Source organism: Myxine glutinosa, chromosome 10, assembly GCF_964187855.1.
Source record: "Myxine glutinosa chromosome 10, kmMyxGlut1.1, whole genome shotgun sequence".
Lineage (NCBI taxonomy): Eukaryota > Metazoa > Chordata > Myxini > Myxiniformes > Myxinidae > Myxine > Myxine glutinosa.
In genome coordinates, this window is record NC_136270.1 from 135,598,744 (window position 1) to 135,616,640 (window position 17,897).

The window sequence follows — 17,897 nt, forward strand, 5'->3', positions numbered from 1 at the left end:
TTATGTCGACCAAACAAGTTGATAACTACATAGATTAGCATTGGTTTTTGTTTGTCCTCGACAAGGGCGAGGCTTGTGGAAGAATGAGACTAAGTTTCACCGGGGAAACTATTGGGCACAAACCTGCAAGGTGATAAACGAACAGGAGAGGAGGATGTGAGGAAATACTGAAGCCTGTTGGGGTAAGCGGGTTGGGGTAGGAAGGCCTAGTGAGGATAATAAAGGTCGGGGGTCAAGGTGGGTATCTTCACTGCATGCTTGAAGCCCTGGAAGGAAGAGTGGGAATGGACGACTGTTCCATAGACTGGCGAAGCAAGGAACAAGGGACTCTATTCCAAGATTTGTTTTGAGTCGAAGGGCTTGCCAGGAGATCGTTTTCGAGTTGTCAACCCAAAGCCAAGAATAATATGCATTTCAGCTTTTAAAGTATTTTGTGCTTTCTCGGGCATGAGCTCGTTCATTTCCGTGTGCCTATTTCCCCCTTAAACTCCACCCCATCCTCGTCACATGCATTGTTTTTAATTCCACATTCTTCCCATCCTGACCACGTGAAGGTTTGTTTTGCCGCCACAATTTGCCTCTCCGGTGAGCATGGTCCCTTCTTCAAAGACTTGCCACATTGGTTTGCAACCACAGGAAGTGCTTCGACTCTTCACCCCTGAAGGTCTTCCCGTGAAGTCTTCACTCCCTCCTCTGTGAGTGTTGATTTTGCTTCCAGCCTGCTTCCTGTTTTCAGTGACATTTTCAGCCATCATCTCAGCTGACCTTTTGTGTTATTATTTTATTATTTATTTTCAACCTATCAGATGAAGTCCAAAGATTTTAAGCACATTAGTTTGTACCCTTTCCAGGACATTGATGCTCCTGATAGTCTCATGACAATGGAATAAACTGGGTAGTTTGCCATTCCCTTCCCAGCTTGCTTTCATTGTCGGAGTAGAAATTTTAAAATGAGGCAAGGGCTGATCACCAACAGCCTTCTCTCTGTGAAAGCCAAAATGTCTGTAATATCTACCATGAATCTCTACCAGCAAAAGGGTGCCTGGCATAACATCCTGTCTAACGGCACACCCATCATTTTGATTACCCGTCTTCAAAACACTTTATATTCAGGTTGGGAATGAAACCCGGACATGCCAGCTCAAAAGCAAGTGCACCACATCTGAGCTATCCTACCAGCCCAATATGGCGGCAAACATGAAACCGATTTTTAAATTGCATGCATTTTCTTCCCATATGCAAAATGTTCTTTGTATTGTTCTCTGTATTGTTCTCTGTATTGTTCTTTGTGTTGTTCTCTGTATTGTTCTCTGTATTGTTCTTTGTATTGTTCTCTGTATTGTTCTCTGTATTATTCTCTGTATTGTTCTCTGTATTGTTCTCTGTATTGTTCTTTGTATTGTTCTCTGTATTGTTCTCTGTATTGTTCTCTGTATTGTTCTCTGTATTGTTCTCTGTATTGTTCTCTGTATTGTTCTCTGTATTGTTCTCTGTATTGTTCTCTGTATTGTTCTCTGTATTGTTCTTTGTATTGTTCTCTGTATTATTCTCTGTATTGTTCTCTGTATTGTTCTTTGTATTGTTCTTTGTATTATTCTCTGTATTGTTCTTTGTATTGTTCTCTGTATTGTTTTCTGTATTGTTCTCTGTATTATTCTCTGTATTGTTCTTTGTATTGTTCTTTGTATTGTTCTCTGTATTGTTCTCTGTATTGTTCTCTGTGGTGAGGACAATGGAAGCCTGCCCTGCCAGAGATTGGGTGTTCAAATCTCGCTAAGGTTCAGCAGTATTAAAATAGTCAAGAGCTTCTTGAAACCAAGCTAATGCTTGAATTGTTTTTGCTGCCTGTAAAAGAGGAGCAGCAGCAAGTGTCGTTTTTGGGTGGGAACCATAGATGGGCAAAATAATGGGTAGGTGTACCATGAAACATTACCCAAACTAAAGGGGACGGGGATGTAATCACATGGATCTGTCCGCACAAGTTTCTGTTAGCACCAGTATTTGCAGTTGTGGATTTAGTGTCCACATAAGCAGCACAGGCTCGTTAATAGGAAACAGTCAGCTGTTCTTGGAGGCAACACGTTCACCGTAACGGTTTTGGAAGGAAAATAATGCTTTTACCTTTGGGGTTTTGGTTTAAAGTTAAAGCACGCAAGTAAAATTGGATAAAAAGGCAGCGTGACTAAATGTACTGTATTCACCTTTGGTGTATGGTGAACAGTCACAAACGTACCTCATCAATCATGGGCGATTTTTTTTTTTTTTTGTATACAGAATCGAGGCTCGTGAAAGAGCTAACATTTATCACACAAACAAATCAAACAGACAAACAAAATATATAAAAAGGGGAGCGGTAGACAAGATGGGGAGAGAAGGGGAAGCACACAAACACAACATTTGAGAGCAGGGACATCGGGAGATCTGTGGGAGGGAGGGGGCTTGGGGGGGAGGCGGCGTGGGAGGGGGGGGGGGGGGGGAGGTTGGAGAAGTATAAAACACAAGGACACCAAGGACTTCCAGGAAAGAAGTTGGTATTTAAAAAAAAGTGGATTTGGGGTGAAATTCGCGGGGGTAGAAAAGATCAAGGTTTTGGATGGGAGAAGATAAGAGATTTTTTGTATACTGAATCGATGATGAACAGCTGTTTTGAAGACCTGGAGGGAGGAGTGGGATTGAAGAGAGTGAGGGAGTTTGTTCCAGAGGAAAGAGGAATGAAGGAGTGAAGGTGAGCAGAGAGTCTTGATTTCGGCAGTTTAACCATAAGAGGGTTGCAGGCAGATCTTGTGCGACCTGTAGGAATATTTGGGGGACAGAGCCCAGAGAGAGCTGGGGGAGCAAGGCCGGAGAAGAGTCGGTAGAAGACGGAAAGACCACCAACCTGCCTGCAGTGAGTAAGTGAAAGGCCCTCGGAGTTAGCTTCATCGCGGGAGATTCCAATGATTCTGAACGCTTTGGTTTCAACAGCGTGAAGCCGAGCTAGGTGTGAGGCAGGAGCACCGGCCCGGAGGGGGGGAACAGTATTCCATTGAGCTGCGGATGAAAGCCTTGTATGTGGTGAGGAGCGCAGGTGTGCCAAGGAAGGACTTCGCACGACGGAGGATGCCCAGTCGGCGACTGGCTTTGGAGGCCAGCTTGGAAATGTGGTTTTCTCAGGAAAGATCATGGCAGATAGTGAGACCCAAAAGCTTGAGTGACAGAACTTCTTGGAGAGGTTTATTCAGAAAGTGGATGGGAGGGTTGTCCATGGATGGATGGATGGATGAAACTTGAGGAACCTTGATTCGCAATCTCTCCTCTTCGTATATACTGTACACTAGCGAGGTACCCATGCTGCGCATGGGTGGGAGGCCGCAATCAAGCAGACAATGCGGAAACGGCGAATGCTTAACCACGAACCAGTGAATTCAACATTCCTGCGCCATCTTCAGTTGAATGTCAGGCATGGACAGCAGGTTCGTGAATGACTTGGGCAAAAACGGCGAATGGGAAACGATGAATATATAAATTCCACATTCCTGTGACGCCTTCTGTTCTGCAAACTTGAGGCATTGGCAGCAGTCGAACGTCAGGGATTGAGAGTAAGTTAGTGAAGGACTTGGACAAAAAAACGTACCAAGTCAATGGCGAAACTGCAAATGGTGAATCCGTGAATGTCACGGTTAGAAAGTAGAAACCCTCACGTCATTGACTTGGTACGTCAATGAATGTCATTCATTTAAACTCAATATCTCCATGTTTTCATTCCAAACAGTATAATTGCAATCATAACATAATACTATGGTATTAATATGCCAAACTATAATGTTATCAAACCAGCGAATTGTTGTAATATGTTCACCTCCGTATTTGGGAGAAGCTCCATAATTATCGTATTTCAAAATTATAATTTTATTGAGGAATTTATGAAACCTTTAACAGACGTGAAACCTTAAACGGACCCCAAAACGTTTAACAGACGGTTTGGCGGGGATAGCCCCAAAACTGAGGGAGTAGTTTGGTGACAGATGGACGAACACTCCTGGTTTATAATATACGAGTGGGGTTACCCGTGGGAATCCCATGGGCATGGACGTGTGTGACATTTGGACATATTCATTTTGATGCTGCACGTTCAGTTTTACAAAATGGTTACTGGCAATTTATCAGGAGACACACACACACACACACACACACACACACACACACACACACACACACACACACACACACACACACACACACACACACACACACACACACACGTGGGTGAGAGTGGGTCCCGCACACGCGGGGGAGGGTGGGTTGCGCACGCGCGGGGGAGTGTGAGTTCCTCACTCCCCTCACTCCTCTGCCCCTCAACCAGTCTCCTCTCCTTCTCACCCAGTCTCCTCTCACCCTTCCCCACTCTCCTCTCCCCCTCTCGATGTGAACACGATTCAGGCTTGAAAACTCGTGGAAAAAAACCCCCCCAAAAAAACATTGATGGAATGATTGGAAGTTTAAACAGGATTACCTTTACTTCCGTATAATAATAATGATGACTGAAATAAGAACGAATAAATGTCTGTTGGCATTTTCTCGTTTGTGGCGATACGTGAATGAAGCTCTGCCCCTCTCCCACATTGTTGACTTTTTTTGTGACGACTGTCATCAAATGGAAAAGTCCACCGCGAATTTTAAATATATCTCGGCATTTTCCCATCTGTTATTTTAGGCGGTGTATGACGGACAGTGCCGTGAATTTCTAAAATGTCTCAGCAATTTCCGGTGTACGTGAATTTTCTCAATTATTGCTGAAACCAAGTCTAAAACAATCGATAAAAATGAAATCACTTGGTGAATTAGAGTCGAGATAAGGCCGTGTTAGAGTCTCAATAGTCTCAATGGTCAATGGTTACAGGTCTTTGAAAATGCATTTTGTTCTATCAACGGTAGCTTTAATTGAATTGTATTCCCGTTTTTTTTCAACCGAGTCTAAAATCATGTTAGCAACTGTAAAAAATGAGCTGTCGAATTAGAATTGAAATAAAACTGTGAGAGAGAGCAAGACATTGCGGGCCTAACAAATGAGGCCTCAAAGCTATGCGAGTAAACAAAATGGTGGATATTTGTTTTTGAAGCCCCTTCCAGAATGGGTGGAGCTACTTCCTCAACGGAGGAGGCCACACCCACACACAGACTCACAGACAGAATCAGCTACGGAGAATATTATATAGATATATAATGCGGTTTAGCTCCCATATGCTGAATAATGTTCTTAATGCACCTTTCTATCGATAATACACCTTTCTATCGATGCGGAGAAGAACGATAACCTTTCTATCGTAGATGTTTGGGGTTTTTGTGCTGATTAAATGAATTGCCATTTCACCTAATAAGCTTTGTGGGTTATTTTTCCCAGACAAAATACTCGTTTTTATTAACCTTTTAAAAATTATTTGTCACCAAATTTGACTGGTGACCTTTCCTCCGGAAGTGATGTCTTGTTGCTGAACCAGCTCCCGGGTTGAATGCGATGGCACGGTTGCTAAGGTACCTTGAAACGTAACTAAAGATCTGCGCGAACCCCCACGTGTCCTCTGCAGGAAGGTGGGCTGCACACCAGGATTGACTGAAGAGATGGTCAGGTCCATGTCCTTCAATGACCTTCTTCATTGTCGCTTCCACGGTGTTGAGTGAGTCGTGGCTGGAAATTTGTGTCGCGCTTGCATTTGATGATTCTTACATCGGTGGATGAAACATTCGCTGTAACTGTTCAACATGATTTTTACCCTGCGCCTGCGAAGCGAAAAGCACGGTTCGGCATTCGGGTGCTTATGTGTAGCGTACGTGCGTGTCTGCATTTTAAAAATTTATTTTCTTGGCAACCGTTGATTCGATTGACACGAAATTTGGACGATGAGAGTGGTGAATCCTGTATAAATTTTTAATAAAAATTATGACGTCATCGGTCATGTGGTTCAGGTGCCATCTTGAAAGAAAATCGAAAAACGTTGCACCTCTAAAACTCCAAAACTGCTCCATGGAGAAAATTGAAACATGGTGCGTTGTCAAGTAATCCCCATGGGGAATAAGATTTGTTGATGATGATGTCATCGGTATCTTAATTATGACGTCATAATTCGACAAGTATAACACTTAATCCGACCAGTATGATTTTTTTTTCTCAGCAACTGTTGGTCTGATGGACACAAATTTCATCAAAGGAGCGCCTCCTCCTGTAGAATATTTTAATGATAATTATGATGTCATAGGTCACGTGGTACAGGCGCCATCTTGGAAAAACGTTGCACCTCTTTTTCTCCAAAACCATTCCATGGAAAAAATTAAAACATGGCTCATTGTAAAGAACTTTCCATGCAGAATAGGTGTTGTTAACGATGATGTCATGGGTGCCTTAATTATGACATTGTGGTGGACACAAAAGCCCACTGGCGTGGTGACATCATTCCGCGCACCAAGTGGGCGGTGGCCACGCCCGAGGGGTAGGCGTGGCCTCATGATATACACCGGGCGCCCAGCCCGGAGCGGGCCAGTGTTACAGTGAGCGCCTACAATAAAGACGTTTATAAGTTACCGCTTGTCCGCTTCCTCCTTGCTCGCAAGCAGCGCGCGTAACGCCGCGCTTTACTGGTGACCCTCGACGTTGGATCTGCCGGAGCGATCCTTCCACACGCGACGCCATTGCCATGGCCAACTTCGTCAAACTTCCGGAATTTTGGGAGGCTCAGGCCGAAGTCTGGTTCGTCCAGGCCGAAGCCCAATTTCAGCTTCGGCGCCTCACCGGCGATGACACGCGCTATTGCCACGTCGTCGCCTCCCTCGGGCCCGGCACGGCCGCTCGAGTTGTGTCCGTCCTTCGCCACCCACCGGACGGCCACAAGTACGAGGCACTCAAGCGGCTACTCCTAGCCACGTTCGGCCTCACGGACGACGCACGGGCCGACCGCCTCCTGGATCTCCCCGAGCTCGGTGACACGCGCCCGTCGGTCCGAATGGACCATATGCTGTCACTGTTGGGCGACGAAGCCCCCGGTTCTCTATTCCGGGCGCTTTTCCGTTGCCAACTTCCAGCGCAGGTTCGCCTCGCGTTGGCCGGGACCGGGCTAACGGAACCCCGAGCATTGGCAGCCGAGGCGGACAGGTACTTCGCCGCTTCGGACACGCGGGCGAGAGTCGGCGTGGCCGTCACGGCCCTCGAGGCTGATGCTGCTGATGCTGCTGTTCCACAGCATCAGCTTCTACAGCATACGCAGCATGCTGATACGCACCTCGTGAACGCCGCCACGCCCCGCCCACCGCCGTGGCGAAAACCGCCACCGCGGGGAAACCCGCCAACTCCACCGGCCTGGCGGAGCCAGCCGCGCTCCTCCAGCTCCACCACCTGGTGCTGGTTCCACGCCAAGTTCGGCCACGAAGCTCGGCAGTGTCATCCGCCATGCTCCTTCAACAGGTCGGGAAACGCCCGGGCCGGCGCTCAATAGTGGCGATGAGCGCCGGCCGTTCGAGCAGCCTGCTGTTCATAACGGACACCTTCTCCGGGCGCCGTTACCTGTGCGACACGGGAGCGCAGGTGAGTGTCATTCCCGCCGGCACGTCAGACAAGCACGCCGCGGGTGGGGGCCCCGCGCTGCTTGCCGCGAACGGGACGCCCATCCGTACGTACGGAAAACGCTGCCTCTCTCTGCGGTTTGGAGGGCAGGTTTTCCGATGGACGTTCGTCACCGCCGACGTGCCCATGGCACTGCTTGGCGCGGACTTCCTGTGCACTAATGGGCTCCTGGTCGACGTCAAGCGCAGACGTCTTGTCCAGGCCGAGACGTTCAGCTCGCTCGCTTGTGCGTTGCCCAGCTCAACCAGCTTGCCAAGCGGCTTGCCGAACGGTTCGGTTCCGGCCACGTTGGTCTGTACGCTTCCGGCAGCGGACGCATTCACCCGCCTCCTCGCCGGCTTCCCGGCCCTCACGCGGCCCACCTTCTCGGCGGGGGCCGTCAAGCACGGGGTGGCCCATCACATCCCCACCGTCGGGCCACCGGTCTACGCCCGGGCACACCGCCTCGAGCCGACGAAGCTGGCGGTGGCAAAAGCGGAGTTCGCTACCCTGGAGCGACTCGGCATCGTTCGGCGCTCAGAGAGCGCTTGGGCGTCGCCGCTGCACATCGTGCCGAAGCCCGGCGGGGGATGGCGACCGTGCGGGGACTATCGCCGTCTCAATGACGCCACGACTCCCGACCGCTACCCCGTCCCCCACATTCAGGACTTTTCCGCCCGTTTGGCAGGCAGGTCCTTCTTCTCGAAGGTGGACCTCATACGCGGCTACCATCAGGTCCCCGTCAGGCCGGAGGACGTCCCGAAGATGGCGGTCATCACGCCATTCGGACTCTTCGAGTTCCTGCGCATGCCCTTCGGTCTGAAGAATGCGGCTCAGGCGTTCCAGCAACTGATGGACAGCGTCCTGCGCGACTTGGATTTTGTCTACGTCTACCTGGACGATATCCTCGTCGCCAGCGCGTCCCGCGAAGAGCACCTACGCCACCTCCGCACGCTCTTCGAACGCCTGGGCCAGCATGGCCTGATTGTGAACCCCGCAAAGTGCCGGTTCGGCGCCGCCATCATCGATTTTCTGGGGCACCGTGTCACCAGGCACGGAGCCGTCCCCCTGCCGGCCAAGGTGGAGGCGGTGAAGGGGTTTCCGCGCCCCCGCACGATCAGAGGGCTGCAGGAGTTCCTGGGCATGGTGAACTTTTACCATCGGTTCCTGCCCCGTATCGCCCAGCTCCTGCGCTCCCTGCACGAAGCTCTCCGAGGTAAGCCGGGCAAAGGCGACGTTACCTGGACCGAGCAGATGGACACGGCGTTCACGGGCGCGAAGCTCGCCTTGGCTAACGCCACCATGCTCGCGCACCCGACGCCCGATGCACCGATCGCCCTCACCACTGATGCCTCGGACTACGCGGTGGTCGCGGTGGGCGCGGTGCACGAGCAATGGGTGCGTGGAGCTTGGCAACCGCTGGCGTTCTTTAGCCGGCAGCTTCGCCCGCCCGAACGCCGTTACAGTACCTTCGACCGCGAGTTGCTCGGACTTCACTTGGCGGTCAGGCACTTCCGCCATCTGCTCGAGGGCCGTGCGTTCACTGCCTTCGTCGACCACAAGCCGCTGATCTTCGCGATGGGCAAGGTCACCGAGCCGTGGTCGGCCCGGCAGCAGCGTCACCTCTCGGCCGTGTCCGAGTACACGACGGACATCCAGCACGTCGCGGGGAAGGACAACCCGGTGGCGGATTGCCTTTCCCGGGCCGTCGCCCACGCAGTCCACCTCGGCATCGACTATGCCCGGATGGCAGCGGACCAGGCCGCTGACCCCGACGTCCAGGCCTTGCGGACCGCCGTCACGGGCCTCCGCGTCACCGAGGTGCCGTTCGACGGCGCGGGCGCGGCCCTCTTGTGCGACGTCTCCCTCGGGCGTCCTCGCCCCATCGTGCCCGCGGGCTGGCAGCGCCAGGTGTTTGACGCCATCCACGGCCTGTCCCACCCGGGCGCGAGGGCCTCCCAAAGGCTGATCGCTGACAAGTTCGTCTGGCATGGCCTCCGGAAGGCCGTCCGCGGCTGGGCCAGGACGTGCCTCGCGTGCCAGCGCGCCAAGGTGCACCGGCACACCCAGGCCCCGTTGGCCCCGTTCACGGTGCCGGAACGCCGGTTTGACCACGTCCACGTGGACCTGGTGGGACCTCTGCCCCCCTCGCGGGGTTTCACCTACGTCCTCACCATGGTGGACCGCACCACCCGGTGGCCGGAGGCCATGCCCTTGGCGTCGACAACGGCGGCCGATGTCGCGCAGGCTTTCATCGCCACCTGGGTCGCCCGGTTCGGCGCCCCCTCAGACATCTCATCCGACCGCGGCCCCCAGTTCACCTCGGAGCTCTGGGGGGCGGTTGCGCAGGGGCTCAGGGTCCGGCTGCACCGAACCACGGCCTACCACCCCCAGGCTAACGGCCTGTGTGAGCGATTTCACCGCTCATTGAAGGCCGCGCTCCGGGCCACCCTCCGCGACGGCGGCTGGGTCGACAGGCTCCCCTGGGTCCTGCTGGGCCTCCGGACGGCGCCCAAGGAGGACCTGCGCGCATCCGCGGCGGAGTTGGTCTTCGGGCAACCGCTGCGGGTGCCGGGCGAGTTCCTCCCCGACTCCACGGCACCATGGTCCGCGGCACAGCAGCGCTCCGCTCTGCAAGAGACCGCCCAGAGGTTCGCCCCGGTGCCAACGGCATGCCACGGGCACCCACCGACGCACGTCGCCCTGGAGCTTCGCACGGCGGAGTACGTCTTCGTCCGCCACGATGCCCATCGGACACCACTGCGGCCCCCGTACGACGGGCCTTTCCGCGTGCTGGAGACCGGGGCGAAGCACTTCACCCTGGACATCGGCGGTACTCCTGACCGCGTTTCGGTAGACCGCCTCAAGCCGGCCCACCTCGATGTGGACCATCCACCGCCAGTGGCCCGACCCCCACGTCGGGGCCGCCCTCCTGCGGGCGGACCCCCGGCACCGCCCAGCCCCACCGCCACGCCGCCCCCCGGTCCTGCACCCATCCCAGGGGCAGCCAGGGGCATCCCACCTGGCATCCCTGCACCCCGGACGCCGCCGAGCGCCAGGGGGCGCTTCGGCCGGGTCATTCGTCTGCCCCGCAAACTGGCCCTCCAGGTGCGCGGGAATTCTGGGGGGGCACGTGTGGCGGACACAAAAGCCCACTGGCGTGGTGACATCATTCCGCGCACCAAGTGGGCGGTGGCCACGCCCGAGGGGTAGGCGTGGCCTCATGATATACACCGGGCGCCCAGCCCGGAGCGGGCCAGTGTTACAGTGAGCTCCTACAATAAAGACGTTTATAAGTTACCGCTTGTCCGCTTCCTCCTTGCTCGCAAGCAGCGCGCGTAACGCCGCGCTTTAACATCATAATTCGACAGGGACAACACTTGGTCTGATCAGTTTGAAACGTATTGAACATGATCTACGCAACAATTATATTAGAGAAAATATATTTATGATGTCAACGCTGACAGCCATATTCGATTTTTTTTTAAAGTTCAAAAACAGAAGAGTTGGCTCGCAACAAATTGACTGCGCAGGGTAAGTATTCTATGAATAAAAAAACCACCTTTAGAGGTCATTTTTCCCCACAAAGCGGGGGTTGGCCTTTTTCGGGGACCGTGGTTGTTGTTGTTTTTTGGTCCCCTTTTTGAAGCAATGTTTTACGGCCGGATGCCCTTCCTGCCGCCAACCCTTTTTGTCGCCTTTTTTTTACGACAAACAGGGAATTACCAGTGAACTGGTACTCAATTAGCCGACCTCGGAAGGATGACAGGCTGAGTCAACCCCCCTGGCGTTAATTCAGCGATCGACTGGGATTCGAACCCAGGATATTAGGATCCTAAGCTGGCACCCTAGCCGCTAGCCCAACACTAGGGTTAAATACCATCTATGAATACCATCTAATATTTATTTTTAACGGGTGGTCGTGTAATTCAAGTAAAATGTCTGCTCCGAGGTTGTCACACATGATCGCATCATGGAGTGAAATGTGAGAGCCCGTTTGATTTGACCGAATAGTTCAAGAATGGCTCTTTAAACAATAGACATCTTGAAATTTAAACAACTAGGGCATGCCCGTACTATATATATATCTAAAATTATATCCCCCCCCCTATTTACATGAAATGGTTTGGTCCAAAGCGAACGGCTTGCGAGTGGTGACAATCCCCCCCCTCTATTTACATGCAATGGTTCGGTCCAAAGCGAACGGCTTCCGGAGTTTGGTAAAGAAATCGCCATCGCGTACACAAACGCGCAGGAAAGCGAATGAATCGCAAATTCGTTTTTATTAGTTGTAAAACATAATGCCCAATTATTCAATTAGCGCCAACGTATTTTGGCTGTTTGCAATTTAATCGCAAGGCAAAGTAGAAAGAGAAGAGGGAAAAAAAGAAAAGCCTTGCCTTGCTGCAAACAGCTGCTGCAAACAACAACAACATGGAAGGCTGCACTGTCCGGAAGTTGGCATATCGCAGTTACGATTATTTTAGTGTTAATGGCCAATTATTCAATTAGCGCCAACGTATTTTGGCTGTTTGCAATTTAATCGCAAGGAAAAGTAGAAAGAGAAGAGGGAAAAAAAGAAAAGCCTTGCATTAACGCATTAACGCTTGCATTGCATTAACGGTTCGGCACACGTGATAGCTCGCTGCTCTCTGATTGGTTGAAGCGTTTTTTGGACATAGCTCGGTAGGTACTTGTCCGATTAATTTCAAACCTTGAAAAGGCACATCCTCGGGTCCCCAGCAATATACCTGGCAAGTTTCAAGTATATCGGACCCGTGGTTGTCGAGAAACAGCGGTCACAGACAAACACACAGACAGACACACAGAGATTACTGGCATTATAGATAGATGAACGGATATGCATCTTCTGAAGGGAGGCGAATTTCTTTGCGATTAAAATGCCGTTTGTACTCGTATAAACGCACACAAAGTGGTACACTGTGATTTATTTATTTTTTGTAACAAGTTATCAAAATGTAAACTTCAATACGGTACATTAATAAAAGATTTATTATTTAATACGGACTTTCAAGGTGAATTTTGCTTGATCTTTTTTGATATGAAGCAGCATGGTGATCGATTGGGTTAGGAATTGTTGGTTATCACTGCTTGGTGTAAGTTTGGTTATCAAAGGCCGAGTTGACTTCCTGTGAAACGTCTCTGAACTTTTGCAGACACTGCAATTGATACCTTAGTTTGTGACATGGCTAAAGTAATTGAGGGAGTAGTCACGGGATCCTTCTACCACATCTGTGTGTGGCGATTTTGCTGCGCTGAGTTTGGTGGATCTAAGGGATGAAAACTCACAAAAACCGTGGCTGTCTGCGCACCTTATTCTTGGTTGGCAGGTGATGAGGAGATGGAGATGTAACTCCGAATTCAAATCTCTGATCCTCCAGGTTGGATATGATCATCACGACTCGTCACCCGGATGTAATACTCTCCGGTGAACAACCATGGCGTTAGTCCTTCCAAAGAAAATGAAAAGCGTGAATGGCAGAATTCCTAACAAGGGTGTGAGGCCTTGCTTGGCATGGTTTGTGTGGGGGAGCAGCACCACCAGGTTGACATCGATCCAGTCACAATAGGCTGCACTGGTGTGGGTGGTCTGGCACTGCTTCATCAGTTGGCAACTATTTAAGCAGCTCAGGTGAGGGGTAAGGCTATGTTGAGTGGTACGACACTTGTGACGTAGCATAGGTTCATGGTGTTTACATTGGAAGCATGTCAGGATAACTTCAGGGTGTGGAAGCTATATTTGTCAATGTTGTGAGTTTTTAAAGGGAAAGGTTGATAGGACTAGTGGTAAAGTCAACCTCCAGGGAACGGAGTGGATAACAAGTGCAGGAACATTAGGAGGAGAGGCCTTGTTGGGTGCAGCAGCTAAGATGTATGGTAAAACGGATGGACGGAGGAGCACTCACGGTGCAGCTCGGAGGTTCCCAAGGCAAACAGGATAAAAAGCCATTTTAAGAATGGAAAAGTGGTGGTGGTGGTGGTGGCGGTGGTGGTTTGTATGCAGCATGTGGCTGCTGGCTGCATCATTTTCTGTGGGTGCGGCTGCCAATCATGCAATGGCCCCCATTACCTGCAAGCTGGTACTCATTTTGCCGACCTTGGAAGGATGGCAGGCTGAGTCAACCCACCTTGTGTTAATTCAACGGAATGACAGGGGTCTCAAACTCAGGACCTGAAGATGTCAAGCCACCCACCTTAACCGTTATGGCAACACCAGGTTAACAGCAAGGTAATAGTCAGCAGGTACAAGGGGAAGAAAGAAGCAAAGTCGACACAGGAGACAGGAGACATGAATAAGGTGGTACGATAAGTTAACTTCAGAAGAGGGTGAATTTTTAAAAAGAGGTTCACAAGAGCAGGGAAAGGGCGAATGGATAATGGAGTACAAGCGATAATGCTTAATGAAGACATTTTTGATAGATGTAAGGAATTTCTCTAAGAGCTGATAAATGTGGAGAATGGAAGGGGAAGTATTCGGAGAGGTAAGGAAGGTGTAAGGTGTCAAGAGGCATATACAGCATGTGTATATTATCATGTTGTGCCACTTGTAAGGAAAACGAAGATTGGGAAAGCTCATGGACCATCGGGGGTGTAATGATGATGTTTACGGGATTGCAAGATGGAGGTCTAGATTGGCTTTGGTAGTTGTTGGTTTAAAGCTGGTCGGAGAGACTACCAAAGGATTGCCAGGTGTCACACTTGTGGTTACCTACGATAATAAAGGGAGTGTTTAAGGGTTGTGGGAGTTACAAGGGGTATCGATGTGATTGAGCGAGTGTTCAAAGGTTGGTGAATGATAGACGAAGAGAGTTGATGAGAATCGGTGATGTGGTTTGGGTTTATGCTCGGGGGAACAACAGATGCTATCTTCATTCTTGAGCACACGGGAGACATTTTTGAAAGAGAACAGTAAGTTACATTGTGCGTTTGTAGATCTGGAGAAATCATACGATAATGTTCATGGGGAGGGATTGGTATTGGTGTCTGAAAGACTGGTAAGGAGGGTCTAGGTGGCGTACGAAGGGCCGAGGCTTTACATCGAGGGTCATATCTTGGTCCTTTTTTATTGGTTTGTTGTGGTGATTGATGTGTTGAGTGAGGGTTACAATAAGAAATGTTGTTTGCAAACGATTTGATTTTGATGTCAGACTCCAGAGGAGGGATTTCAGGATGCAATGGCGGCACAGCAGGAAATGGTGGATAGTGGGCGACTGGAAATAAATATGGGCAAAGAGAGAGGTAAGAGAGGACGTGGTTGTTAGGGATACGGCAAACGTAGTTCAAACAGGTGGAAAAATTGGTCAAGTATCCTGGTTCTACTTTGGAGGAGGTGGATCGTTGCAGTGAGGAAGAGAGAGAGAGAGGAGAGAGGAGAGAGAGAAGAGAGAGAGGAGAGAGGAGAGAGAGGAGAGAGAGAGAGGAGAGAGAGAGAGAGAGGAGAGAGAGAGAGAGAGAGAGAGAGGAGAGAGGAGAGAGGGAGAGAGAGAGAGAGGAGAGAGAGAGAGGAGAGAGAGAGAGGAGAGAGAGAGAGGAGAGAGAGAGAGGAGAGAGAGGAGAGAGAGGAGAGAGAGGAGAGAGGAGAGAGAGGAGAGAGAGGAGAGAGAGGAGAGAGAGGAGAGAGAGAGAGGAGAGAGGAGAGAGAGAAAAAAGCAAAAAAAAAAAAAGAAAGAGAGAGAAAGAGAAAGACAAAGACAAAAAGATAAAGTGGGAGAGAGATATGTCCAAAAATGGTCATGGCCAGCTGTCCTGTATGGAACATAGGTTTGAGCCTTGAGAAAGGAAAAGGAGATATTGCTGCGGAGGACAGAGATGTGGATGTCTGTACACGCTGAGGACAGCTGATGCGGATCTACAAAGGAAAGCAAGAGTAATGAGGATACCAAGAGGTGGGCATGAATACGAGACATCGGCGAAAAAACACAAGAGGCACGCGTGCATTGGAAGAGGGGAATGTCATCAGGCAGGCCATTGATATGGCAGGGATACCGTTGGCAGGAGGAGAAGAAGCAGTTCAAAATTGAGGTGGAAAGAGGTGCTGACGAGGGACATGGGGGTGCAGAGATTATTCTTAGGAAGGATACTTGTGGAAAGTTAAAACTTGTGTGGCCAACACCACAAGGTGACATTAATTGGTGTGGTGGTGGTCATTGTCGTTGTGTGAAATTTGGCATTCAAAATATGAGTTACCTCTCCCCTCCCACTAAAAAAATCCAAAACCGTGTGTGTGTGTGTGTGTGTGTGTGTGTGTGTGTGTGTGTGTGTGTGTGTGTGTGTGTGTGTGTGTGTGTGTGTGTGTGTGCGTGTGTGCGTGTGTTTGTGTGTGTGCGTGTCCGTGCGTGTGTTTGTGTGTGCGTGTGTGTGTGTGTGTGTGTGTGTGTCCGTGCGTGTGTTTGTGCGTGCGTCCGTGTCGATCAGTCACAGGAAAGAGGAGGTGTAAGGTTTCCAGGCATTTTAACAAGGTGTTCCACCCAGCTAACAACAATCTGCGAACTCTGTTACATTTGGAGCTCAAGTTGTATTTCTTGTAGTTCAGTGTCATGTTCATAAAAGCTGGAATCACAACATTGATTATACAGTACCTTTATATTCTCCATTATGAAAACTTTATTTCTTCAAATCCCCATGAAATTGCTGCTTTGTGGCAAATACCTGAACTTTATCTGCTCGTATCACAAGGATGAGGACGTTTTGAGTCCGTACACGCTAACAAATTGCTTGGAAATCAAAACTGTTGGGCAAAAGTATTCACCCCCCAACCAATAATTCAGCCACATTCAGATGAATTACCAATTTTGTAGAAACGCTTTTTCCAAATGAACTTTTTTATTCATAATTGAAGGGATCAAACGAAGCAATGTTATAGTTGAAGGACGTTACATGTCAGGAATACATGTAAAATACATACAAATCAAAATGCATTGGTTGAAAAAGTATTCAGCCCCATAGGTCAGTACCTGGTGTAAGTCCGTACTTGGTGTAAGTCCGTACTTGGTGTAAGTCCGTACTTGGTGTAAGTCCGTACTTGGTGTAAGTCCGTACTTGGTGTAAGTCCGTACTTGGTGTAAGTCCGTACTTGGTGTAAGTCCGTACTTGGTGTAAGTCCGTACTTGGTGTAAGTCCGTACTTGGTGTAAGTCCGTACTTGGTGTAAGTCCGTACTTGGTGTAAGTCCGTACTTGGTGTAAGTCCGTACTTGGTGTAAGTCCGTACTTGGTGTAAGTCCGTACTTGGTGTCAGTCCGTACTTGGTGTCAGTCCGTACTTGGTGTCAGTCCGTACTTGGTGTAAGTCCGTACTTGGTGTAAGTCCGTACTTGGTGTAAGTCCGTACTTGGTGTAAGTCCGTACTTGGTGTAAGTCCGTACTTGGTGTAAGTCCGTACTTGGTGTAAGTCCGTACTTGGTGTAAGTCCGTACTTGGTGTAAGTCCGTACTTGGTGCAAGTCCGTACTTGGTGTAAGTCCGTACTTGGTGTAAGTCCGTACTTGGTGTAAGTCCGTACTTGGTGTAAGTCCGTACTTGGTGTAAGTCCGTACTTGGTGTAAGTCGGTACTTTGTGTAAGCCGGTACTTTGTGTAAGCCGGTACTTTGTCCAAGTCGGTACTTTGTCCAAGTCGGTACTTTGTCTAAGTCGGTACTTTGTCTAAGTCGGTACTTTGTCTAAGTCGGTACCTGGTCTAAGTCGGTACTTGGTCTAATCCAGTACTTGGTCTAATCCAGTACTTGGCGGAAGTACTTTTTCTAACAATGACTGCTATTACTCTTTTTGGGTCGGTCGGTCTCTCCCAGCTTTGTACAGTGAGATGGTGAAATGTTTACCCATTCTTCACGTGAAAATTGCTCGTCCTGCCAGTCACGGTGTACCTCCGAGCCCCGAAAGGAGTCACGGCAGAAAGATGTGCTATTATGTGTGCCAAGGACCAATGGTGAAACCACACCAATCAATCGATACCAAAAACCAAGTAATGTATTAATATCGCACAATAATAAGAACTTGTGCAAGTACAAGAAAACTTCAATTGCACAGCAAACACCACATAATTCCTATGATGGTACCACCAGTTTCTTAACTCAATAACTCACGGTACTCCACGTGAGCGAACTGTAACACCCCCGAAGTCACTGTCATGACACCAGGCCAAAGTCGATCCACGCTCCGGTGATCACAAGAAAAAAAAGGTCGTACTGAGACCTGAACCCAGGATGGCTGACAGTCGACGCTGCAGAAGAGCCACTGGGTGAGGTCGGGCCGACGTCAGTCAGGTAAAAGTTCACCCAAAAGGCGACTGTGAATTCACACCTTCGGTTCA

The 17,897-nt window shown here is 49.9% G+C and overlaps 1 protein-coding gene across 7 annotated transcripts in view; it reads left to right on the plus strand.

Annotated features, from left to right (window-relative positions):
- Nucleotides 1–17,897, plus strand: part of MTBP (MDM2 binding protein) — a 101,358-nt gene that overhangs the window by 67,645 nt on the left and 15,816 nt on the right. For 5 of the 7 annotated variants that reach the window (XM_078786155.1, XM_078786158.1, XM_078786154.1 and 2 more), the window contains 2 exons: nt 555–695; nt 5,565–5,654. In XM_078786155.1, the coding sequence (XP_078642281.1) occupies nt 555–695; nt 5,565–5,654 (231 nt within the window). The remainder of the gene's footprint in view (nt 1–554; nt 696–5,564; nt 5,655–17,897) is intronic. The other 2 variants (XM_078786157.1, XM_078786156.1) reach the window with 1 other exon arrangement.